This window comes from Oncorhynchus clarkii, chromosome 4, assembly GCF_045791955.1.
Source record: "Oncorhynchus clarkii lewisi isolate Uvic-CL-2024 chromosome 4, UVic_Ocla_1.0, whole genome shotgun sequence".
Lineage (NCBI taxonomy): Eukaryota > Metazoa > Chordata > Actinopteri > Salmoniformes > Salmonidae > Oncorhynchus > Oncorhynchus clarkii.
Window position 1 is genome coordinate 40,277,518 of NC_092150.1, and position 26,410 is coordinate 40,303,927.

The 26,410-nt window shown below is 43.4% G+C and overlaps 1 protein-coding gene across 1 annotated transcript in view; it reads right to left on the reverse strand.

Moving 5' to 3' along the window:
* LOC139406809 (low-density lipoprotein receptor-related protein 8-like) overlaps nucleotides 1-26,410 on the reverse strand; it is a 250,373-nt gene that overhangs the window by 113,274 nt on the left and 110,689 nt on the right. The window contains exons 3-4 of the mRNA XM_071149860.1: nucleotides 21,068-21,183; nucleotides 13,207-13,213 (exon numbers count right to left, since the gene is read on the reverse strand). Coding sequence (XP_071005961.1) covers nucleotides 13,207-13,213; nucleotides 21,068-21,183 — 123 coding nt within the window. The remainder of the gene's footprint in view (nucleotides 1-13,206; nucleotides 13,214-21,067; nucleotides 21,184-26,410) is intronic.

Consider the following 26,410-nt stretch of genomic DNA (forward strand, 5'->3'; position numbering starts at 1 on the left):
AGCGAAAGCAATCCAAGTGTTTGTGTAAGTTTATCGATCGCATGACAAAACATAAAGTACACTTAGCATCAGGTAGCTTGGTCACGAAAATCAGAAAAGCAATCAAATTAATTGTTTACCTTTGATGATCTTCGGATGTTTTCACTCACGAGACTCCCAGTTACACAACAAATGTTTGTTTGGCGCATTATGTTCAGAAATCCACAGGAAAGAGCAGTCACGACAACGCAGACAAATTCCAAATAATATCCGTAATGTCCACAGAAAGATGTCAAACGTTTTTTATAATCAATCTTTAGGTTGTTTTTAAAATATATAATCAATAATATATCAAATGTCTTTCACAGTAGGAGAGGGAAAAGCAATACCTATCCAAACTCTGTTGCGCGAGCAAAACTCATGTGACCACTTGATGCGATGTTATCGTAATGGCTCATTTTTCAAAATAAAAGCCTGAAACTTTGTCTGAAGACTGCTGTTGACACCTTGAGGAAGTGATAGGAAAAGGAATCTGGTTGATATCCCTTTAAATGGAGCAATGGGAGGCTATGGAACATGGAGTTGTCAAAATAGAAGCCACTTCCTGGTTTGATTTTTCTCAGTGTTTTGCCTGCAATATCAGTTCTATTATACTCACAGACAATATTCTGACAGTTTTGGAAATTGTAGAGTGTTTTCTATCCTAATCTGTCAAATATATGCATATTCTAGCATCTGGTCCTGAGAAATAGGCCGTTTACTTTGGGAACGTTATTTTTCCAAACATAAAAACAGTGCCCCCTAGCTTCAAGAGGTTAAATTAATGTATTTGTGTTGTGGCAAAGTAGAGATGGTTTACAGAAGATAGCCCTATTTGGTAAAAGACCAAGTCCATATTATGGCAAGAACAGCTCAAATAAGCAAAGAGAAACGGCAGTCCATCCTTACATTAAGTCATGAAGGTCCGTCAATCCGGCAAATTTCAAGAACTTTGAACGTTTCTTCAAGTGCAGTCGCAAAAACCATCAAGCGATATGATGAAAATGGCTCTCATGAGGACCGCCACAGGAAAGGAAGACCCAGAGTTACCTCTGCTGCAGATGATAAGTTCATTAGAGTTAACTACACCTCAGATTGCAGCCCAAATATATGCTTTACAGAGTTCAAGTAACAGATGCATCTCAACATCGACTGTTCAGAGGAGACCACGTGAAATCAGGCCTTCATGGTCAAATTGCTGCAAAGAAATCACTACTAAAGGACACCAATTACAAGAAGAGACTTACTTGGGCCAAGAAACACGAGCACTGGACATTAGACCAGTGGAAATTTGTCCTTTGGTCTGATGAGCCCAAATGTTAGAGTTTTGGTTCCAACCACCGTGTCTTTGTGAGACGCAAAGTAGGTGAACGGATGATCTCCGCATGTGTGGTTCCCACCGTGAAGCATGGAGGAGGAAGTGTGATGGTGTGGAGCTGCTTTGCTGGTGACACTGTCAATGATTTATTTAGAATTCAAGGCACACTTAACCAGCATGGCTTCCACAGCATTCTGCAGCAATACGCCATCCCATCTGGTTTGCGCTTTGTGGGACTATCATATGTTTTTCAACAGGACAATGGCCCAAAACACACCTCCAGGCTGTGTAAGGGCTATTTGACCAAGGAGAGTGATAGAGTGCTGCATCAGATGACCTGGCCTCCACAATCACCCAAGCTCAACTCAATTGAGATGGTTTGGGATGAATTGGACCGGAGAGTGAAGGAAAAGCCGCCAACAAGTGCTCAGAATATGTGGAAACTCCTTCAAGACTGTTGGTAAAGCGTTCCTCATGAAGCTGGTTGAGAGAATGCCAAGAGCGTGCAAAGCTGTCATCAAGGCAAAGGGTGGCTACTTTGAAGAATCTCAAATATAAAATATTTGTTTATTTGTTTAAAACGTTATTGGTTACTACATGATTCCATATGTGTTATTTTATAGTTTTGATGTCTTCCCCATTATTCTAAAATGTAGAAAATTGTAAAAAGAAAGAAAAATCTTCAATTGGTAGGTTTGTCCAAATTTTTAACTGGTACTGTATATATATATATATATATTTATACTCTGGACCCTGAAGTCCAAATAGTTCCATATTTCTTAATTCCATTATTTTACTTTTTAGATTTGTGTGTATTGTTAGATTCAGTATTACTGCACTGTTGGAGCTAGGAACACAAGAATTTCGCTACACCAGCAATAACATCTGCTAAACATGTGTATGTGACCAATAAAATGTGATTTGATTTGATAGTTTGATTGCCACGTAAAGGTGTCACGTACGCGAGGAGAGACGAACCAAGGGACAGCGGATGTTGAGTTCCACATCATTTATTATAAAGTGAAACTTAGCAAAACAAAACAATATATCAAAAACCTAACAACGAAATGTGACTACGTGGTGCACATGCACAAAACACAAAATAACATCCCACAAATGCAGGTGGGGAAAAAGCTTACCTAAATATGATCCCCAATCAGAGGCAACGATAAACAGCTGCCTCTAATTGGGAACCACATTAACACCAACATAGAATTATCTATACTAGATCACCCCTTAGTCATGCCCTGGCCTACTACACCATAGAGAACTCAGGGCTCTCTATGGTCAGGGCGTGACAAAAGGACATGCCTGAGTTACTTTGTTAATTTAGTCCATGGTGGAGTAGTCCATTGGTGATGCTGGCTGTGAAGAGGGAACGGTTAATTCATTGAACATCATCTTCATGAAGACAAGATTTATCTCACGTGAGTTACGGTAGTTCACTGGGCGTGTGCGTGTGTGTTGCCACATATTACGGTCCTCTGAAAACTGTCGTGTGAACAGAGAAGGAGGGGTAAAAAGATTTTGCTAGTTCAAAAAGGGTGATCTCTAAAACTCAACAACAACCCCTAAAAGCCCATTGCATGTACAGATGGGTTAATAACTGTCTCATGGATCAACTTCATGAGAAGAGATAGGGAGAGGAGTCCAGTTCATTATTTTGTTGAACCTTTATTTAACTAGGTAAGATAGTAAAGAACAAACTCTTATTTACAGTGACGGCCAAACCCGGCCAAACCCTCCCCTAACCTGGACGACGCCGGGCCAATTGTGAGCTGGGCCAATTGGCTCAGACTCAAGAAGACCGTCCTCTGATGCTGCCATGTGTGTGTGGTGTGAGTGTGTGCGTGTGTGCGTGTGTGCGTACATGTGTGTGTGTGTGCAATGCGAGGCGAAGGTTTAAAGTTCCACACGATGTCTTTCCATCCAAATCCACAAAAAGTGAGAGCTGATTGACTTCCATACAGCATGTGATCACAGATTGAATTAACACTGGGATAATATATGCAGGCAGGGAGTTGGTATTTACTAATGAGTCCTGATCCCTACTCTGTGATATTTGAACGGGGAGTTTAGGCTCCTCTACACCACCTTTTGAAATCCTTTCAACGGCGCTGACTGCATGAAACAGGGCCTGCATCCCAAATGGCACCCTATTCCCCATATAGTGTACTACTTCTGACAAGGGACCATAGGGATCTTAGGGATCTGGTGCCATTTGGGACACACTTGGGGTATCAGACAAGGCCTTCATCAGGCTGGTATTCTGGTACTCTCGCTCCCCTGTCCTTAAAATGTGAAATCCATTTCAGGGCGAGAGGAGATTTATCTCTGATATTAGACCTCATTTTAAACGAAGGCTCAGTGACTTTCGTCGAAACGCTGACCAACAGTTAACGAGTTGTATTTAAAAATGTATTTAAGTGTCACTCCACAATGATACAATAATTTTAAAAAACTGATTTTTTTCTCACTTCATTGTGGACCACTCAAACTAGGTTTAGAGACACTACAGATAAACACGGTCAAACGTGTTTCAGGCGTCATCTATAATACATCTATACACATGTACCGTATGCAACATGACCCTGCAAACTGAGTACCCAAGGAGAGAGATAATACATCTATACACATGTACCGTATGCAACGTGACCCTGCAAACTGAGTAGCCAAGGAGAGAGATAATACATCTATACACATGTACCGTATGCAACGTGACCCTTCAAACTGAGTACCCAAGGAGAGAGAGGATGAGGACGAGGAGAGTGCAAAATAGTTAAGGGGATAGAGGGAGGTGTAAGGAGAGAGAGAGAGAGAGAGAGAGAGAGAGAGAGAGAGAGAGAGAGAGAAAAAAAGTGAGAGAGGTAAATGGAAGACAGAGGAGGAAAGTGAAAACAGGCAGGGAGAGATAACCAGTCTGAGTGAAAGTTCCCTCAGTCCTCCCTCTCTCTTCTGAGTGTGAACAATAAGGACTGTGGTAAAGACAAACAAAAAAGGGTATAAACAGGGTCTCTCTCTCTCTCTCTCTCTGTTAGTAAGCTGGCAGGGCGGAGGGGTGTTAAATCTCCAGTGCAGAGGGGCCATTAGCTGGGTCTAGACCGGGGATCTGTCAGTGCCGGGGGGGAAGAGATATAACGTGACACCACCCCTCTACACGCCACAGGAAATTTCTCCCGAAAAACACTTTTAAGGGTTGTTTAGTGGGCGTCACGCTGGGCATTAAAACACCAACAGTTCCTCTACTCCTACTCTGGGCTTAATGAGAGATATGGAGGGGGGAGAGAGGGGGACAGGCACTATCTGAGCACTTGGGCTAATGCCAGCCATGACAAGTGAGAGATGGCCAGTTAGCATGTCAGAATGTCTAATGGCTAATGTTAGCAGTGGTGCATTGACTTAGTCCAACAGTCCTGATGCACAGTGCATTTGTATGAGTATGAGACGTTTGACAATACACCTGACTTCACATATATTTTGATTCCATATAATACATTTCCTCTATTTCTAATCTATATGGCATAAATTGTGTTGAGTATAAATCCATATACACTCACATACAGTACTTACAGTACATTTACACGCACTACTACTAGACACACGCCTAAACCCCTCCAAGCCAGCTCCATGCACATGACCCAGCCCAGAGCAAAACGTATCGGCGACATTCAGCTAGGAAGCAGTGAGGACCAGCGGTCACTAATTTAGCATAAAAATAGGAGTGATGGAAATGCATTACATTTGTGCAATGGGGTCAGTTTTCGCCCTATGAATGACATGTACAGTGGGGGAAAAAAGGAAATGTGTTATGTTTAATCACATGGAAATCACTGCGGTAGTCATGCATAGTTCGATAACAGATCAATCACACTGACTTACTGATACAGTATTAAAGGACCAATCCGTGATATGTACAGTCTTTATTGAGCGTTTAACTAAATGATATATAACTATTGATTTGACTGAATTCATCTGGAATACTATTCAGCATTTACAGTATAAAGGCTCTGTGACTGCATATGTCTAGCTACATAAACTAAAGTAACATATGGAATTGTTTTAATGATGGTCATACCAAGGTTCATTTAGCTATTGGATTTGGAATTGTATTGGTATAAAACAAAATAATGATTTGATGAAACATTGAATTTCGCCTTATGGCTATTAGCCCCTAGAAACACATTGAATAACAGATTCATACAGGGAAAAACAGAAAGCAAACAAAAAATCAAAGCAAAGTTTGTTTTGAAGTGTCTGTATCTAGGAAAAATGAGAAAGATTAAGATATGTTTGTTTTTTTACACATACATTATTTATCCCCTTTTTAGGCACGTAACTACTTCCATTTACAGCACATTTGGAAAGTATTCAGACCCCTTGACTTTTTCCACATTTTGTTACGTTACAGCCTTATTCTAAAACGGATTGAATTCCCACACAAAATCCCATAACAACAAAGCAAAAACAGTTTTTTAGAAATGTTAGCAAATGTATAAAAAAAAAAAAAAAAACTGAAGTATCGCAGTATGCAGACCCTTTACTCAGTACTTTGTTGAAGCACCTTTGGCAGTGGGTACAGCCTTGAGTCTTGGGTATGACGCTACAAGCTTGGCACACCTGTATTTGGAGAGTTTCTCCCATTATTCTCTGCAGATCCTCTCAAGCTCTGTCAGGTTGGATGGGGAGCGTTGTTGCACAGATTTTTTCAGGTCTCTCCAGAGATGTTCGATCAGGTTCAAGTCCGGGCTCTGGCTGGGCCACTCAAGGACATTCAGAAACTTGTCCTGAAGCCAATCCTGAGTTGTCTTGGTTGTGTGCTTAGGGTCGTTGTCCTGCTTGAAGGTGAACCTTGGCCCCAGTCTGAGGTCCTGAGCGCTCTGGAGCAGGTTTTCATCAGGATCTCTCTGTACTTTTCTCCGTTCATCTTTCCCCAATCCCAACTAGTCTCCCAGTCCCTACCGTTGAAAAACATACTCACAGCATGATGCTACCACCACCACGCTTCACCGTAGGAATGGTGCCTGGTTTCTTCCAGACGTGACGCTTGCCATTCAGACCAAAGTGTTCAATGTTGGTTTCATCAGACCAGAGAATCTTGTTTCTCATGGTCTGAGTGTACTTTATGTGCCTTTTGACAAACTCCAACCTGGCCGTAATGTGTCTTTTACTGAGTAGTGGCTTAAGTCTGACCACTACCATAAAGGCCTGATTGGTGGAGTGCTGTAGAGATGGTTGTCCTTCTGGAAGGCTCTCCCATCTCCACAGAGGAACTCTGGAGCAGGACAACGACCCCAGAGTGACCATCTGGTTCTTCGTTGACCAAGGCCCTTCTCCCACGATTGCTCAGTTTGGCCGGGCGGCCAGCTCTAAAAAGAGTCTTGGTGATTCCAAACTTTTTAAATTTAAGAATGTGTTCTTGGGTAGCTTCAATGTTGCAGACACTTTTTGGTACCCTTCCCCAGATCTGTGCCTCGACACAATCATGTCGTTTCGGAGCTATACAGACAATACCTTCAACCTCATGGCTTGGTTTTTGCTCTGACATGCACCGTCAACTGTGGGACCTTAAATAGACAGGTGTGTGCCTTTTCAAATCATGCCCAATCAATTTAATTTACCACAGGTGGACTCCAATCAACTTCTGGAAACATCTGAAGGATGATCAATGGAAACAGGATGCACCTGAGCTCAATTTCGAGTCTCATAGCAAAGGGTGAGAACACTTCTATAAATAAGGTATCAGTTTTATTTTTTTTATAAATTATCAAAAATATCTAAAAACCTGTCTTTGCTTTGTCATGATGGGGTATTGTGTGTAGATTGATGAGGAAAACAATAATTGCATCAATTTAGATAAGGCTGTAAAGTAACAAAATGTGGAAAAAGTCAAGGGGTCTGAATACTTTATAAATGCACTGTATACTTCCATTCATTTTTTAAACTGGTACCGGGCTACCTTCGGACGAGTCTTGTGAGGCTTGTGGTCTACAGCAAAATAACCAACATGTCCGTGAGAGTCTCACCTTTCCACAGAGGGGTCACAGTAGCATGTAGCCCAAACTGTCCGGATGCTACAGACAGAAGTCGGCAGATCGGCGCTACCAAGTCCTGTGATGATTGTGGGGGTTGTAGAGCAAAACGGAGAACACCATCATGCTCGTGATAATCTCATCTTTCCATAGAAAGCCGTTCACTACAGAAGTTTTCATGACAAGATCCATTTTTGGGATGTCTCATATTTTAAACCGACAGATTTTGATGGTGAATTTGTATTATGCTAATTAGATTCCCGCGGGGGCACAGTCATTGACTCTAAGGGGTACATTTTCTGCGTTATCTGTTCAATTATTTATGACTGTTGTCTTAAAACACACAAACCAAATCGATGCATACACTTCTAGAGGTAAGCAGTGTGTGTGTGTGTGTGTGTGTGTGTGTGTGTGTGTGTGTGTGTGTGTGTGTGTGTGTGTGTGTGTATGTGCCAGTGTGTGTGTGTGTATGTGTGTGTGTGTGCTGCTGTGTCTGGGGCAACATCAATTATCCCGGCCTAGAGAGAGCTGCCCCCTGACCCTCAGTCCAAAGCAGTAAGCAGCAGGACACAATCCCATTTCTTCCTGAAGCCGTATTACCGCTGTCTCTCACCTGGGTTCAAATACTATTTGAACTCTTTCAAATACTTTCAGCATTTGCTTTAGCCTGCCTGAAGTGCCAGATGGGGAGTTTGCACTTTTTCAACTATTCTATTAGTCAATTTAGCCTGGAAAACTCAATCAAGCCCAGCTCAAGTGTTTGAAATTGCTTTAAATAATTTTTGAACCCAGGTCTGGCAGCCCCAGCCTCATGCCTCAGCCCTGTAGAACAGAACAGAAGACGGAAAAAAAGGCCTGTCAGTAATATCAATCAGTTTAGACCCAGAGTTACAAATCAGTGTTCAAATCCAGCCAAGCAGAGGTCCAGTTCACAGCGTTCACAGTGTTTCAAATTAGAACGAGGACGAACCACCGCATGACACAACTCAGCTAGCTGCACGACCGACCCAGCCAATCACATCAGAGTAAGTGGCGAGTCAAGGGGAAGTTAGGCAAAAGAAAGACAAACAGAGAGAGAGAGAGAGAGAGAGAGAGAGACACATGAGTGATCTCCTTCAGTTTGTTGTTAGTCACAAATTCTGTCTGTTAAACACACATGGAAACACAAAGGAAGTCACGAAGATTCAACTCGCCTCGCCTCTCCCCATGCCTCGCAGTGTTGACATGAGAGAAAGTGACAATGTCTGAGAAGGACAATGAGTGCTAAACTCCAGCTATAGCACATAGACATTTTCTATATCCACCAGTGAACTCTCCCCTCTTCTCGTTCTCTCCTCTCCTGTCCTGTCCTCTCCTCTTCCTTTCTCTCTTCTCTTCTTAACCTTAAACACGTTTGGAGCATCTCCCTCTGGTGCGAAATACGGCATGTTCATATCTGGAGTGTTTAGAGTGTTTTTTTATTTATGTTTGTTTTAAGCCTTAAACCTTACATTCACCATTTGCATTTAATGCCTAACCTTAATATTTCGTAATGAATGCCTAAATGTAACACTAACCTTAACTTTGGAGTGAATGCTTAAACTTATCTTCAAACACTTGATGTTTGGGACAACTTTGAATTTTGACGTTCGAGAAACATGGACGAATTCTGACGTTTGAATGTGAGAGCTTGTTGAAATAGCTGTGATAGGAGAAAACTGAAGATGAATCAACAAAATTCTAGTTACTCCACAATACTAACCTAAATTACAAAGTGAAAAGAAGGATGCCTGTACAAAATATAAGTATTCCAAAACATGCATCCTGTTTACAATAAGGCACTAAAGTAATACTGCAAAAAATGTGGCAAAGAAATTCACTTTTTGTCCTGAATACATAGCAAAAAGAAAAGATGGCGCCGGAGAACAAGGCTGACGTTTTACGTATTCCTAAAAAAAAAAGGTTTTGTGTTTGTTTCTTTGCGTTGTTTGTAACTTTTTTTTAAAACTAATTTTGTACATAATGTTGCTGCTACTTATGACCGAAAATAACTTCTGGACATCAGGACTGTGTATTTTTGTAAATAACAGCCTTTGCACGATATCTAAGGAAGTCTCAAGGTTTTGCTCGCCGGAGGAAGAGTATCGCATGATAGATAAGCTGTAGACTACACTATCTACCGAGAGAGTTTTCATCTGTATTTTTCGTAGCCGTCTACATACCACCACAGACTGATGATGGCACTATAGACTGAATGAGCTGTAAGAAAACAAGAAAACGCTCACCTAGAGGCGGCGCTCCTAGTAGCCGGGGACTTTAATGCAGGGAAATTTAAACCTGTCTTACCACATTTCTATCAGCATGTTAAATGTACAACCAGGGGGAAAAAACTCTGGACCACCTTACTCCACAGACAGAGACGCATGCAAAGCTCTCCCTCGCCATCCATTTGGTAAATCTGACCATAATTCTATCCTCCTGATTCCTGCTTAGAAGCAAAAATTAAAGAAGGAAGCACCAGTGACTCAATCAATAAAAAAGTGGTCAGGTGAAGCAGATGCTAAGCTAAAGGATTGTTTTGCTAGCCCAGACTGGAATATGTTCCGGGATTCCTCCGATGGCATTGAGGAGTACACCGCATCAGTTATTGGCTTCATCAATAAGTGCATCAATGATGTCGTTCGCCAAATCTCATCAACAACCTAAGGGCCCTGGGACTAAACACCTCCCTCTGTAACTGTAACCTGGACTTCCTGACGGGCCACCCCCAGGTGGTAAGGGTAGGTAACAACACATCTGCCACGCTGATCCTCAACAAAGGGGCCCCTCAGGGGTGCATGCTCAGTCCCCTCATGTACTCCCTGATCACTCATGACTGCACGACCAAGCACGACTCCAACACCATCATTAAGTTTGCCAATGAAACAACAGTGGTAGGCCTGATTACCGACAACAACGAGACAGCCTATAGGGAGGTCAGAGACCTGGCCATGTGGTGTCAGGACAACAACCTCTCCCTCAACGGGATCAAGGCAAAAAAGATGATTGTGGACTACAGGAAAAAGAGGACCAAGCACGTCCCCCACTGTCATCGAAGGGGCTGTAGTGGAGCAGGTTGAGAGCTTCAAGTTCCTTGGTGTCCACATCACCAACAAACTAACATGGTCCAAGCACACCAAGACAATCGTGAGGAGGGCACAACAAAACCTATTCCCCCTCAGGAGATTGAAAAGATTTGGCATGGGTCCTCAGATCCTCAAAATGTTCTACAGCTGCACCATCGACAGCATCCTGGCTAGTTGCATCACTGCCTGGTATGGCAACTGCTTGGCCTCCGATCGCAAGGCACTACAGAGGGTAGTGCATACGGCCCAGTACATCACTGGGGCCAAGCTTCCTGCCATCCAGGACCTCTATACCAGGCGGTGTCAGAGGAAGGTCCTAAAAATTGTCAAAGACTCCAGCCATTACGTTTGGGGGAAATTCAATGCAACACATTACTGAGTACCACTCTTTGTATTTTCAAGCATGGTGGTGGCTGCATCATGCTATGGGTATGCTTGTCATCGGCAAGGACAAGGGAGTTGTTTAAGATAAAAAGACAAGTAATAGAGCTAACCACAGGCAAAGTCCTAGAGGAAAGCCGGGATCTGTCTGCTTTCCAGACACTGGGAGACAAATCCACAAATAACCTAAAACACAAGGCCAAATATACACTGGAGTTGCTTACTGTAGCAAGACGACATTGAATGTTCCTGACTTGCCTAGTTAAAGTCTGACTTAAATCAGCTTGAAAATCAATGGCAAGACTAGAAAATGGCTGTCTAGCAATGATAAACAAACAATGTTTAAATTATTTTTTAAACAATAATGGCCAAATATTGTACAATCCAGGTTTGCAAAGCTTTCAGAAACTTACCCAGAAAGACTCTGCAATCGCTGCCAAAGGTGATTCTAACATGTATTGACCTAGGGGGTTAAATACCTATCTAATCAAAATATATTAGTGTTTCATTTTCAATTAATAAAACAAAAAGACAATGAATCCTACTTTGTAACACAACAAAATGTAAAAAAAAAAGCCAACAGGTGTGAATACTTTCTTTAGGCAAAGTATTCACATTAAAAGGCCTACGCTGATGCTCGCACCTTGGCAAAATCAGCCAGAAGGGAGGCACTGATGCCTGTACTGAGTGGGCAACCCTAGTGGCGAGAGCTATGGGCTTACTGAGAGAGGCAACAAGGAGGCCGTTGACTTCTAGCGGGAAAGTCGGCCACATGGGAAATTATCCCTGCAGCTCCGGAGCCTGGAGCATGAAATTGAAGCCGTCCGGACGGAGCATCTGACTAGAACCTTCCCTCATATTCAGAATAATTAACTATAGCACTACTCCTGCACAGCACTATAATACCGTCCCATCTATTGTCTCCCTGCCAGGGCTCCGTTGAGGTGTCGGCAAGGTTACCGACACCATGCTACAGAGGAAGTAGTGGAACTGATACTGAGAGAAAGATGAGAGAGAAATGGATTGTTTCACTTTTGTTTATTATCTACTTCACTTGCTTTGACAATGTAAACATATGTTTCCCATACCAATAAACCATTTGAATTGAATTGAATTGAATTGAGAGAGAGAGAGAGAGAGAGATAGAGAGAGGGAGAGAGAGAGAGACATTGGAAAGAATTAACAAAAAAAACAGAGCAAACTAGAATGCTATTTGGCCCTACACAGAGAGTACACAGCGGCAGAATACCTGACCACTGTGACTGACCCAAAATTAAGGAAAGCTTTGACTATGTACAGACTCAGTGAGCATAGCCTTGCTATTGAGAAAGGCCGCCGTAGGCAGACATGGCTCTCAAGAGAAGACAGGCTATGTGCTCACTGCCCACAAAATGAGGTGGAAACTGAGCTGCACTTCCTAACCTCCTGCCCAATGTATGACCATATTAGGGAGACATATTTCCCTCAGATTACACAGATCAACAAAGATTTCGAAAACAAATCCAATTTTGAAAAACTCCCATATCTACTGGGTGAAATTCCACAGTGTGCCATCACAGCAGCAAGATTTGTGACCTGTTGCCACGAGAAAAGGGCAACCAGTGAAGAACAAACACCATTGCAAATACAACCCATATTTATGCTTATTTATTTTATCTTGTGTCCTTTAACCATTTGTATATTGTTAAAACACTGTATATATATATATATAATATGACATTTGTAATGTCTTTACTGTTTTGAAACCTCTGTATGTGTAATGTTTACTGTTCATTTTTGTTGTTTTTCACTTTATATATTCACTTTGTATGTTGTCTACCTCACTTGCTTTGGCAATGTTAACACATGTTTCCCATGCCAATAAAGCCCTTGAATTGAATTGAATTGAGAGAGAGAGAGAGAGAGAGAGAGAGAGAGAGAGAGAGAGAGAGAGAGAGAGAGAGAGAGAGAGAGAGAGAGAGAGAGAGAGAGAGAGAGAGAGAGAGAGAGAGAGAGAGAGAGAGAGAGAGAGAGAGAGAGAGAGAGAGAGAGAGAGAGAGAGAGAGAGAGAAAAAGCTGAGCTGCAATGCTAGAGTACAGCTAAACCGTTTAGGCCAGCTAAGGACTACAGTGTGTTTAAACAGCGAGACAAGGACTAAACCGCTAAATAACAATGGCTGAACGGTCAGGGTATACAACTGGGTATATTATTGTGGCGGTTTCAATGACTTTGTAACAACAACGGATTACACACGTCACCTCAAACAAGAGCTGAATCATTTGAATTCCCACTCTGAAAACATTCTCTGTCTATAAACTATGTTTGAAGGACCAATTCTGGTTTGCAGGACTTTAAGAGGTTACTACGTGGGTTGACTGCATGTCTGAGGGGTTGAGAAAAAAGATAGAGCAGTAGAAGAGAGGGAGTGTGGGAACATTAAGATGGAGGATAAATGACACTTGAGACGGTCAAGACAACAAGGTTTTACAACAAAGTCGGTTAATACGAACAGGGGCTCTACACGTTAAACTTTTACTATGGCGTCTGTATTTATCTTGCAAACTGTGTTTTGTAAATGTACTGAGTGACCAGATCCATCCCTAAACTTCCTGTTCAAAATCAACACAACATCACAACAAAGGCAAGTTCATTTCTAAGGAGACAAACACTACCGCAGTAGCTCCTTACAACTCTCCTGCAAATCTCACAACCCTCACCCATATTGCACCTAAAGGGTTAACCCCAAACACATCCACCCAGCCGCACACCCACCTATCAACCCCCTTACTCTGAAAGAGTAGTTTTCTTTCAAATACCCACCAGGCTAGTTTATTTTTCACATTTGTAATTAGGGTCCGCTCCTGACGAACTGTCTGAGGGCCCTACTTAATCGGATGCCAGAGGCCTCAGGGGCCACACATTGATTCCTTCACTGGGAAATAAATTCAATCAGATGCATTATTAAACTGACTGGGAATCAGTGGGGAAGGCGCGCATGGCAGACGGACGGCAAGGATGGTTGGGAGGATGAGGGAAGCAGAGGAGTGAAGGTGGAATGTTAATTGCAAACTAATCAAAGCCGAGAGAGTGAATCAAGAAAGGGAGATGGAGGAGAGATTTGAGCAGCGGAGGAGAGGGATGATGGCTTGAGGAGGGATGAGCACATGCACATACACATGCATACAAACACACACAAACACACACCACACAATGTGTGAAACCTTTGAACATTTCTCCCAGTGATTCAACCTTGATTAGAGATAACAAGTCTTAATGAGAAGTCCAGTAATCAGATGAAACACCTTAGAGATGTACCTTCCTCTGAATGCTAAACACCATGGGCACTGCTCTGCTGTCGATCACACGAGTCCTTGGCCCACCCAAATTACACAGTCTAGCAACAGAATATATGAATGTCTCTTTGATAATGCTTTGAATTTCATCTTTCCAAAATAAGGTCAATCTAAAGTGACAATGTGGGTTATTTTCTGCAGTAAAGAATATTGAATAAAAACAAATCTGAAGAGATCAAAACGCTTTTCAGCTCTGTCTTTGCTTTGGATGTCAGGTTCTATGGATTCGGAAAACTGGGAGAATATAAATCAAAGCAGATCACATCGTATTGGTCACGAACACATATTTCATAGATGTTATTGTGGGTGTAGCAAAATGCTTGTGTTCCTAGCTCCAACGGTGCAGTAATATCTAACAATTCACAACAACACACACAAATCTAAAAGTAAAAGAATGGAATTTAGAAATATATAAATATTAGGATGAGCGATGTCAGAGTGGCATTGGCTAAAACAGTAGAATATAATACAGTATATACATAGGAGATGAGTACAGCAGTATGTAAACATTATTAAAGTGGCAAAGTGCCCCCGGTGATGCGTTGGGCAGACCACACCACCCTCTGGAGAGCCCTGCGGTTGCGGGAGGTGCAGTTGCCATACCAGGCGTTGACACAGCCCAACAGGATGCTCTCAATTGCGCATCTGTAAAGTTTGTGAGGGTCTTAGCGGCCAAGCCACATTTCTTCAGCCTCCTGAGGTTGAAGAGGCGCCGTTGCTCCTACTTCACCACACTGTCTGTGTGGGTGGACCATTTCAGACAGTCAGTGATCTGTACGCCGAGGAACTTGAAGCTTTCACCTTCTCCACTGTGGTCCCGTCGATGTGGAAAGGGTCTTGCTCCCTCTGCTGTTTCCTGAAGTCCACGATCAGCTCCTTCATTTTGTTGAAATTGAGGGAGAGGTTATTTTCCTGGTATCACTCTGCCAAAACCTCGTCATTGTTGGTATTCAGTCCTACTACTGTTGTGTCGTCTGCAAACTTGATGATTGAGTTGGAGGTGTGCGTGGCCACACAGTCATGGGTGAACAGGGAGTAAAGGAGGGAGCACAGCACGTACCCTTGTGGGGCCCCTGTGTTGAGAATCGGCGAAGAGGAGGTATTTCTTCCTACCTTCACCACCTGGGGTGGCCCGTCAGGAAGTCCAGCACCCAGTTACACCGGGCAGGGTTCAGACCCAGTGTCCCAAGCTTAATAATGAGCTTGGAGGGTACTATGTGTTGAAGGCTGAGCTATAATCAATTAACAGCATTCTTACATAGGTCCAGATGGGATAGGGCAGTGTGCAGTGCGATGGAGATTGCATCGTCTATGGATCTATTGGGGCAGTAAGCAAATTGAAGTGGGTCTAGGGTGTCAGGTAAGGTAAAGTTGATATGATCCTTAAATAGCCTCTCAAAGCACTTCAGACCAGAGTTGAATAAACCTTAGCACGGGTACTTCCTGTTTGAGTTTCTGCCTATAGGAAAGGAGGAGCAAAATGGAGTCGTGATCTGATTTGCCAAAGGGAGGGCGGGGAGGGCCTTGTAGGCATCTCGAAAGGGGGAGTAGCAGTGGTCAAGTGTTTTCTACACTACAGTCAATGTGTTGATAGAACTTCAGTAGCATTTTCGTCAAATTTGCTTTGTTAAAATCCACAGCTACAATAAATGTGTCCTCTGGATATGTGGTTCCTGTTTGCATAAAGTCCAGTGTAGTTCCTTGAGGGCCGTCGTGGTATCGGCTTGAGGGGGAGTACACACGGCTGTGACAATAACCGAAGACAATTCTCTTGGGATGTGATACGGACGGCATTTGATTGTGAGGTATTCTTGGTCGGAGGAACAAAAGCACTTTCTGTATGTTATCACAATCACACCATGAATAGTTAGTCATGAAACATACACCACTGCCTTTCTTCTTCCGGAGAGTTCTTTATTCCTGTTTGTACAATGTACTGAGAACCCAGTTGGCTATATGGGTGGGGACAGTATATCCCAAGAGAGCCATGATTCCGTGGAACAGAGTACGCTACAGTCCCTGAAGTCTCTCTGGAAGGAGATCCTCACCCTGAGCTCGTCTATTTTATTGTCCAGAGACTGAACATTCGCGAGTAATATACTCGGAAGCGGTGGATGGTGTCGGACTAGAAGTCCCCTCCGAATACCTCTTTTCCACCGGCGTCGTCTTGGAGCAGCCTCTGGGATATGTTCAAATGACTTGGGGGTACAAACAAAGGATACATTTCAGGAAAGCCGTATTCTTGGACTTAATGCTGGTGAGTTACCGCCGCTCTGATATCCAAAAGTTATTTCCGACTGTATGGAATAACACAAAAAATGTTCTGGGCGTGGGCCTCCTGAGTGGCGCAGTGGTCTATGGCCAGTGCTAGATGCGTTACTACAGACCCCGGTTTGATACTGGGCTGTGTCGCAGCTGGCCATGACCAGGAGACCCATGAGGTGATGCATAATTGGCCCAGCATCGTCCAGGATAGGGCAGGGTTTAGCCGGCCGGGATTACCTTGTCCCATCGCGTTCTAGCAACTCCTGTGGAGGGCCGGGCGCATGCACGCTGACATGGTCGCCAGGTGTACAGTGTTCCATCAGACACATTGGTGCGGCTGACTTCCGGGTTAAGCGAGCAGTGTGTCAAGAAGCAGTGCGGCTTGGCGGGGTTGTGTTTCGGAGGACGCACGGTTCTCGACCTTCGCCTCTCCCAAGTCCGTACGGGAGTTGCAGCGATGGGACAAGACTGGAACTACCAATTGGATATGACGAAATTGGGGAGAGAAAAGGGGGTCATTTTTAAAAATTACAAATAAATAAATAAAAATGGGCTAATAATGAAATGACATACCCCAAAAAGTTATACTGCAAAGTTGCTTAGGAGATAGCTAAGCTGCCATGTCTGTCGGCGCCATCTTCTGAGTTATTAGTCTGATTTATCTAGCTCTGAGAACCCCTGTAAGCTATGGATCAAGCACAGTGGGGAAGAGTGGATGGATATGCTGAAGGAGACTAGAGCACGGCCTTTCAGTGGATGGATACACTGCTAGAGAGGGGTTCTAGAGATGACACTAATTTGACATGGGAGCTGAGGTCGATACAAAGTCTTGATTGCCGCAGCTTTCCCACATTCTCAGCAGAGTCAGCTAGTGAGTGTGTGTGTGTGTATGTGTGTGTGTGTGTGTGTGTGTGTGTGTGTGTGTGTGTGTGTGTGTGTGTGTGCGCGCGCGCGCATGTGTCTATGTTTTTACAGTAGGAGTTGAGTAGTTCCTCACCTGTAGCTTCCTTTAAAAAACACCCACAGGAGACCTCCTCTCTGCTACACATGGCCCTCACCTCTCCAAAACCCATTTAACCTCTCAGCAGAGTCCAGAGCTACGAAGCCATGCACATTCACATTGCTTGCAGTGCAGTGTGTGCTCTGTTTGTCACCCAGACAGACCCCTTCTCTCAGGATTGTACCTGTCTAGCATAGTGTCTGTGTGTTGTGTTCTCAATCTCTTGGTGGCTTCTCTCCTTAGAACAATCTCTGAGCCTGCCCGAGTCACCGATGTCTAATCAAATACACACTCAGGGTGAGACTGCAACCCCCCATCTCACACACACACACACACACACACACAGCAGGCCCTCCAAACAGCAGCCCAAGGTCACCCTTTCTCCAGTGTGTCAGATCTCGACACTCCACCATTTCCAGCACCACTTTTTCCTCCATACTGCTTCTGAAAATTGCTTGCAGCTGCTGTTCTGTTGGCGGCCCATACAGAAGTCCTTCTATACAGTACGGTAGGAACGAGCAGGGCCAAGGGGAGAGGAACTGGCAATGAGAGAGACATTTTTTTGCCATTTGAACCAGCAGGCAGAGAGCACTATATAAGAGCATCAGTAAGGACGAAGCTAATTCATTCCGGATTGTCTCTGACACAGTTGATGTGAGTATACAGTGCATTCGGAAAGTATTCAGACCCCGAGGCTTTTTCCATTTTTTTTTAACATTACAGCTTTATTCTAAAATGTATTAAATTGTTTGTTTCCCCCTAATCAATCTACACACAATACCGCAACTCAACAATAACCCCTAAAAGCCCATTGCATGTACAGATGGGGTCAATAACTGTCTCAAGGAACATCTTCATGAGAAGAGATAGGGAGAGGAGTCCAGTGCATCATTTTTATTTAAATTAGACCTTTATTTAACTAGGCAAGACAGTTAAGAACAAACTCTTATTTACAATGACGGCCAAACCCGGACAACGCTGGGCCAATTGTGCACCACCCTATGGGCCTACCAATCACAGCCTGATGTGATGCAGCCTGGATTCAAACCAGAGACTGTAGTGACGCCTCTTGCACTGAGATGCAGTGCCTTAGACCGCTGCGCCGCTCGGGAGCCTAAATTTCTCTCCAGATCTCTCCAGAGATGTTCGATTGAGTTCAAGTCCGGCTGGATCACTCAAGGATATTCAAAGACTTGTCCCAAAGCCACTCCTGCATCTAGGCTGTGTGCTTAGGGTCATTGTCCTTTTGGAAGGTGAACCTTTACCCCACTCTAGAGCAGGTTTTCATCAAGGATCTCTCTGTACTTTGCTCCGTTCATCTTTGCCTCAATTCTGACTAGTCTCCCAGTCCCTGCCGCTGAAAAACATCCCCACAACATGATACTGCCACCACAATGCTTCACCGTAGGGATGGTGCCAGGTTTCCTCCAGATGTGACGCTTGGCATTCAGACCAAAGAGTTCAATCCTGGTTTCATCAGATTATAGAATCTTGTTTCTCATGGTCTGAGAGTCTTTAGGTGCCTTCTGGCAAACTCCTAGCGGGCTGTCATGTGCCTTTTACTGAAGAGTGGCTTCTCTCTGACCACTCTCTACCATAAAGGCCTGATTGGTGAAGTGCTGCAGAGATGCTTGTCTTTCTGGAAGGTTCTCCCATCTCCACAGAGGAACACTGGAGCTCTGTCAGAGTGACCATCGTCTTCTTGGTCACCTCCCAGACCAAGGCCCTTCTCCCCCGATTGTTCAGTTTGGTCGGGGTGGCCAGCTCTAGTAAGTCTTGGTGGTTCCAAACATCTTCCATTTAAGAATGATGGAGGCCACTGTGTTCTTGGGGACCTTCAATGCTGCAGACATTTTGTGGTACCCTTCCCCAGATATATGCCTGTCAACTGTGGGACCTTATATAGACAGGTGTGTGCCTATCCAAATCATGTCCATTCAATTGAATTTACCACAACATCTCAAGGATGATCAATGGAAACAGGATGCACCTGAGCTCCATTTCGAGTCTTATAGCAAAGTGTCTGAATACTTATGCAAATAAGGTATTTCTGTTTTTTTATATTTCATAATTTTGCAAACATTTCTAAAAACCTGTTTTCGCTTTATCACTATGGGGTATTGTGTGTAGATTGATGAGAATAAATTTTAGAACCAGGCTGTAACAAAATGTGGGAAATGGGGTCTAAAAACTTTCCGATATGAGTATATAACAGCTCTATGACTCTCCTCCCATAGCCATAGAGTTTAGTATAATGGCAGGTGAGTTATGGCTATAAAGAAATGGCTGCAATCTCACGGTTATCGCTGTACAGTAATACCCAATACCCATACCCATGGCTTGATCAATGACCAGGGCTAAGTCATTACGGCTGCGTTAAAAAGTAATAAACAGCGGCATGTGAACAAGCCTCCCGGTGCTTGTTTTCAAACGCAGCCCCGTGACACAGGTCATGTGCTGGTGGCAATTATGAAAAAATGGAGTGCAGCCCACAGTGAATCCTGCGTAATTAATAAGCAGGATGTGAGCGTCGTGGAACAGGGTTTAGAGCTGACCTCGGGTCTGTGTGAGTGTGACAGGGGGGCACAGAAGTACAGTAGGGTCAGTTGGCCGTGTATGTAATATATATATATATATATATATATATATATATATATATATATATTATTTTTTTTAAATATATATACCTTTATATAACTAGGCAAATCAGTTAGGAACACATTCTTATTTTCAATGACGGCCTAGGAACGGTGGGTTAACTGCCTATAATAACTACAACCTAAAACGTCTTACCTGGGAATATTGAAGACTCATGTTAAAAGGAACCACCAGCTTTCATATGTTCTCATGTTCTGAGCAAGGAACTGAAACGTTAGCTTTCTTACATAGCACATATTGCACTTTTACTTTCTTCTCCAACACTTTGTTTTTACATGATTTAAACCAATTTGAACATGTTTCATTATTTAATTGAGGCTACATTGATTTTATTGCTGTATTATATTAAGTTAAAATAAGTGTTCATTCAGTATTGTTGTAATTGTCATTATTACAAATAAATGTACAAAAATTGGCAGATTAATCGGTATCGCTTTTTTTGGTCCCCCAATAATCGGTATCAGTATCGGCGTTGAAAAATCATAATCGGTCGACCTCTAGTGCAGACTGTGTGTCTTTGGTGAAAAAAGCTCTGTGAAAAAAAACACAGAAAACGTCAATCTGATTTCCAGAGGTAAGGGAAGGAAACACGTTCATTTTTAAAAATGAGGCGGGAATTGGTGGTGCAGCGGTTCAAATGTGACGGGGCTAAATAAGGTACCCACAATGCAGTTCAGGCTCACTGCTCTGGAACGGAGACGAGGAGAAAACACACGGTGGGCTGCTGGCTGGCTGATTTGGTTTTCCAACCCGCAGCTTCCTCGTACCTCATTTGCCACTGAGCTGGAGGCAATGTTCCTCTGGATGCCAGGATGTGTGTGGTGCGTGGCGTGGGCATGTGAGTGTGTTGGAGGTGTCCTAAAGGCCCATTTGTTTTTTTTTGTTGTTCATCCATCCCCATGCATCCATTCCTCCATACACATCTACGCAACAGTACGGGAAAGAGAGCGTCTGAACTCACGGCGTCGGCCTCGTCTGATCCGTCGGCACACTCCGGCTCTCCGTCACAGCGCCACCGCTGGGGAACACACTGGCCATTCTCACACGCAAAGTCTGTGGTGGCACATGTCTTCTTTGCTGCTTAGAGAGAGAGAGAGATAGGGAAGGAGAGAGAGATAGGGAAGGAGAGAGAGAGATCAGATTAATATTCTAAGTCAAATACACAACACAAGCTAAGTGTAATGGAGTCTCGTTTCGAACAAATTATGAAAACCTCGAGGTCGGGTTTACAATCAGGTCCACTATGTAATAAGCAAACTACACAAAAAGTGTCCAGATGCAAGCTTCAGTTCATATACCCATATACCCTCCCAAATCTGTCTAATTTCTCTCAGTACCCAGAGATTAGATGTTAGATGACCAGTCTCATAACCCATCTAACCCCATTCTCCAGTCACTCTCCCCGAGCAGAGCGGAGCAGCCCGGGGAAAATTGGAGCGCTTGAGCGTGTCACAGGGAGAGCTAAAGCTCCTTCTTCTTGACCGGGAGAGTTCTGAACAAGAGAAAGCACTCAACTCATGTGAGAGAGAGAACAATGCCTCGCTCCACTAGCCTGATGAACAACACACACCGGGACTAACTCTCCTGTTCTCTTCCTCATTTACATGCCTTGGTTTAAACAGAGTTGTGCCCACGCGTCGACACTAGCCTAAAATGTAAATTAGTGGTGTGCTAGGCTAGCTAGAATCACTGCAGTGGAGTGTGAGGGGGATCGCTAGGGGTTTAGCCTTGCCTGGCTGGGGAGAGGCTAGTTAGGCTAAAGATTTTAGCCTAAAAATGTCAGCTACATTGACTACATCTCATGTAGGTTATTGTACTGTAGCACGAATCAGAATCACTGTAGTGGAGTGTGATGATTGCTATGGCCTAGCCCAGTCTGGCTGAGTAGACTAGAGGCTTGTTAGCCTATTGTTTATGTGATGTAGCCTACCTTGGGTGGCCAGACTGGGGGGTTCAAATCACTGCATATGAATGATGCCCCCACCAGGGACTCATAACACAACAGGAAGATAGTGTAGTGAAACAAAACGTGTCGGATTCGGACCATTACACCTGACAGCACTCGCGTCATTACCTGCTAGGTTACTGCCTGACATGTTGGAAAGTACAGAGAAGTCACAAACAACTCCTAATACACCACCTAACACATTTGGTAATTGGTATTTTTATTAGGATCCCCATTTGCTGTTGCGAAAGCAGCAGCTACTCTTCCTAGGGTCCACATAGAACATGAAACATGGCATAATAGGGTCGTTCCACCAATTTGGTGCTTCTTGAGAAGTGTAACTTAGTCCGAAAAAAACCTTTTGATTTCACCTAATTTTAACATTCTGTCATAATGAGCACATAAACAACTAGTTTAACCATCTCAAGACGTGAAATTACAAAATGGCTATATTAAGTGCCAAATATAGTAAAAGGGTTGACAGTAACAGGGTTTCTTCTTAAATCAGCCATAAATCGCCTTGTGACAAGGGGAATGGACGCTTGTCGTGGCAATTGAATGCAAGCTTCTTCTTTTTTTTCAAACATTTCTAGGCTGTCTATCTATGGTTAACAGGGTTATACTCAACTCAGTTTTCCACTGTAAAACACCAGACAATGGCCGAAAAGACTAGAACCAGCACACCTGCTTTTATTAGACATTCAAAGCTTCTTTTGAAAAAAAAATAATAATAATAATTTTTTCACCATATTAAAATGAGAGTCCAGTTCATATAAAACATGGTTGACCTTAAAATGATGGACAGACGTAAATGAATCACTAATCACATGAATTATATAAATAATAGTGAAACTTTAAGTGGGTTCAAATCTTCCTAGAAGTGACACAGTGTTGACCGAGGGACATGTCAAAATGCTGAATTTTGAATGATCGAATTCTCCTTAAGTTCTATATTAAAGGGGAACTTCATTTGACATAACAGGATTTTACAATTCAATATTGGTGCACAATTTCTACTTAAAATATCAAAGGTACGCAAAAGGCACTCATTTCATGGAATGACCCATGAACGTTAATAGACAAAAAACAGCTCAAGGACCGAACTACGTACATTTGAGCAACACAATGGGGAAGTACCTAAAAGTCCTACCAACATCTTCTAATGGATGAGGACAAGAGTCTCCATTATAATGGGACATAAAGTAGAAGTATTTTCCCGATGGCTATAACAAAAACACCCAGATTCTATGATACAATTCTCAAGCAGTTAAAAAGAACTCCAAAGTCCAAAGTACATGGCTGTGAGGATTGCAGAGGAAGAAGCTACATCCACAGAGGTCCTGTGTAATGGAATTACACATCCCTGTAGACTCAACAAATCCCCTCCCGGTGTGTGCATGCGTGTGTGTGTGTGTGTGTTCGTGATCGCAATATCATGCGAGTGTGTCACTGAACACAAATCCCCTCCAGTCTCTTATTATTTTATCTGGGAATTCATCTAACTCCCTTCCATCTCCCCCCCTTCCATCTCCCCAGCCAGTCTTCCACTCCACACATACAAGACCAAAGGTATGTGGACACTCGTTGAAAATCTCATTCCAAAATCATGGGCATTAATATGGAGTTGGTGCCAACTTTGCTGCTACAACAGCCTCCACTCATCTGGGAAGGCTTTCCACTAGAAGATAGAACATTGAGCATTAGTGAGGTCGGGCACTGAAGTTGGCCGATTCGGCCTGGCTCGCAGCCGGCATTCCAATTCATCCCAAAGGTGTTTGATGGGGTTGAAGTCTTGGCCAGTCAAGTTCTTCCACATGGATCTCGACAAACCATTTCTGTATGGACCTCGCTTTGTGCACGGGGGCATTTTCATGCTGAAACAGGAAAGGGCCTGCACCAAACTGTTGCCACAAAGTTCGAAGCACAGAATCCTCTAGAATATCATTGCTTGCTGTAGCGTTAAAATTTCCCTTCACTGGAACTAAGGGGCCTAGCCCAAACCATGAAAAACAGCCCCAGACTATTATTCCTCCTCCACCAAACTTTATAGTTGGCACTATGCATTGGAGCAGGTAGTGTTCTACTGGCATCCGCCAAACCCAGATTTGTCTGTTGGACTGCCAGATGGAGAATTGTGATTAAGCACTTCAGAGAACTCGTTTCCACTGTTCCAGAGTCCAATGGTGGCGAGCTCAACACCCCTCCAGTCAATGCTTTGCATTACGGATGGTGATCTTAGGCTTGTGTGCGGCTGCTCGGCAATGGAAACCCATTTCATGAAGCTCCAGTCAAACAGTTCTTCTGCTGACGTTGCTTCCAGAAGCAGTTTGGAACTCAGTAGTGAGTGTTGCAATTGAGGACGATTTATATGAGCTACACGCTTCTGCACTCAGCCATCCCATTCTGTGAGTTGTGTTGTGTTGCCTACCACGTCGCAGCTGAGCCGTTGTTGCTCCTAGACGTTTCCACTTCACAATAACACCACTTACAGTTGACCGGGGCAGCTCAGATATTTGACAAACTGACTTGTAGGAAAGGTGGCATCCCATGACAGTGAGAAGTTGAAAGTCACTTGAGATCAGTAATGCCATTCTACTGCCAATGTTTGTCTATGGAGATTGCATGACTGTGTGCTCGATTTTATACACCTGTCAGCAACGGGTGGGGCTGAAATAGCCGAACCCACTAATTTGAAGTGGTGTCCACATATATACATTTTTTATTTAACCTTTATTTAACCAGGAAGGCCAAGTTTTCATTTACAACTGTGGTCTGGCCAAGATAAAGCAAAGCAGTGTGACAAACCCAACACAGAGTTACAAATGGGATAAACAAATGTACAGTCAATAACACAATGGGAAAAAATGATATACAGTGTGTGCAAATGTAGTAAGATTAGGGAGGTAAGGCAATAAATAGGTTATAGTGGCAAAAAATTACAATTTAGCATTAACACTGGAGTGATAGATGAGCAGATGATGATGTACAAGTAGAGATACTGTGATGCCAAATAGGCAAAAATAAAAAACAATATGGGGATGAGGTAGTTGGGTGGGCTATTTACAGATGGGCTGTGTACAGGTACAATGATCGGTAAGCTGCTTTGACAGCTGATGCTTACATGAAGTACCAGTCAAAAAATTTGGACACACCTCTTTATTTGTACTATTTTCTACATTGTAGAATAATAGTGAATACATCAAAACTATGAAAAAACACATATGGCATCATGTAGTAACCAAAAAAGTGTTAAACAAATCTAAATATATTTTATATTTGAGATTCTTCTAAGTGCCTTGATGACTTCTTTGCACACTCTTGGCATTCTCTCAACCAACTTCATGAGGTAGTCACCTGGAATGCATTTCAATTAACAGATGTGCCTTGTTAAAAGTTCATTTGTAAAATGTCTTTCCTTTTTAATGCATTTGAACCAATCAGTAGTGTTGTGACAAGGAGGGGATGGTATACAGAAGATAGTCTTATTTGGTAAAAGTCCATATTATGGCAAGAAGAAGAAAAGAGAAACGACAGTCCATCATTACATTAAGACATGAAGGTCAGGCCTCCCGGGTGGCGCAGTGGTTAAGGGCGCTGTACTGCAGCGCCAGCTGTGCCATCAGAGACTCTGGGTTCGCGCCCAGGCTCTGTCGTAACCGGCCGGTACCGGGAGGTCCATGGGGCGACGCACAATTGGCCTAGCGTCGTCCGGGTTAGGGAGGGCTTGGTCGGTAGGGATGTCCTTGTCTCATCGCGCACCAGCGACTCCTGTGGCGGGCCGGGCGCAGTGCGCGCTAGCCAAGATTGCCAGGTGCACGGTGTTTCCTCCGGCACATTGGTGCGGCTGGCTTCCGGGTTGGATGCGCGCTGTGTTAAGAAGCAGTGCGGCTAGGTTGGGTTGTGTATCGGAGGACGCATGACTTTCAATCTTCGTCTCTCCCGAGCCCGTACGGGAGTTGTAGCGATGAGACAAGATAGTAGCTCCTACAACAATTGGATACCACGAAATTGGGGAGAAAAAGGGGTAAAAAAAAAAAATTATACAATTTTTTTTTTAAAAGACACGAAGATCAGTCAATACGGGAAAAAAATCAAGAACTTTGAAAATGTGCAGCCGCAAAAACCATCAAGCGCTATGATGTAACTGGCTCTCATGAGGACCGCTACAGGAAAGAAAGGCCCAGAGTTACTTCTGCTGCGGAGTATACGTTCATTAGAGTTACTAGGCTCAGAAATTGCAGCCCAAATAAATGCTTCACATAGTTCAAGTAACAGACACATTTTAACATCAACTGTCCAGAGGAGACTGCGTGAATCAGGCCTTCATGGTCGAATTTCTGCAAAGAAACCACTACTAAA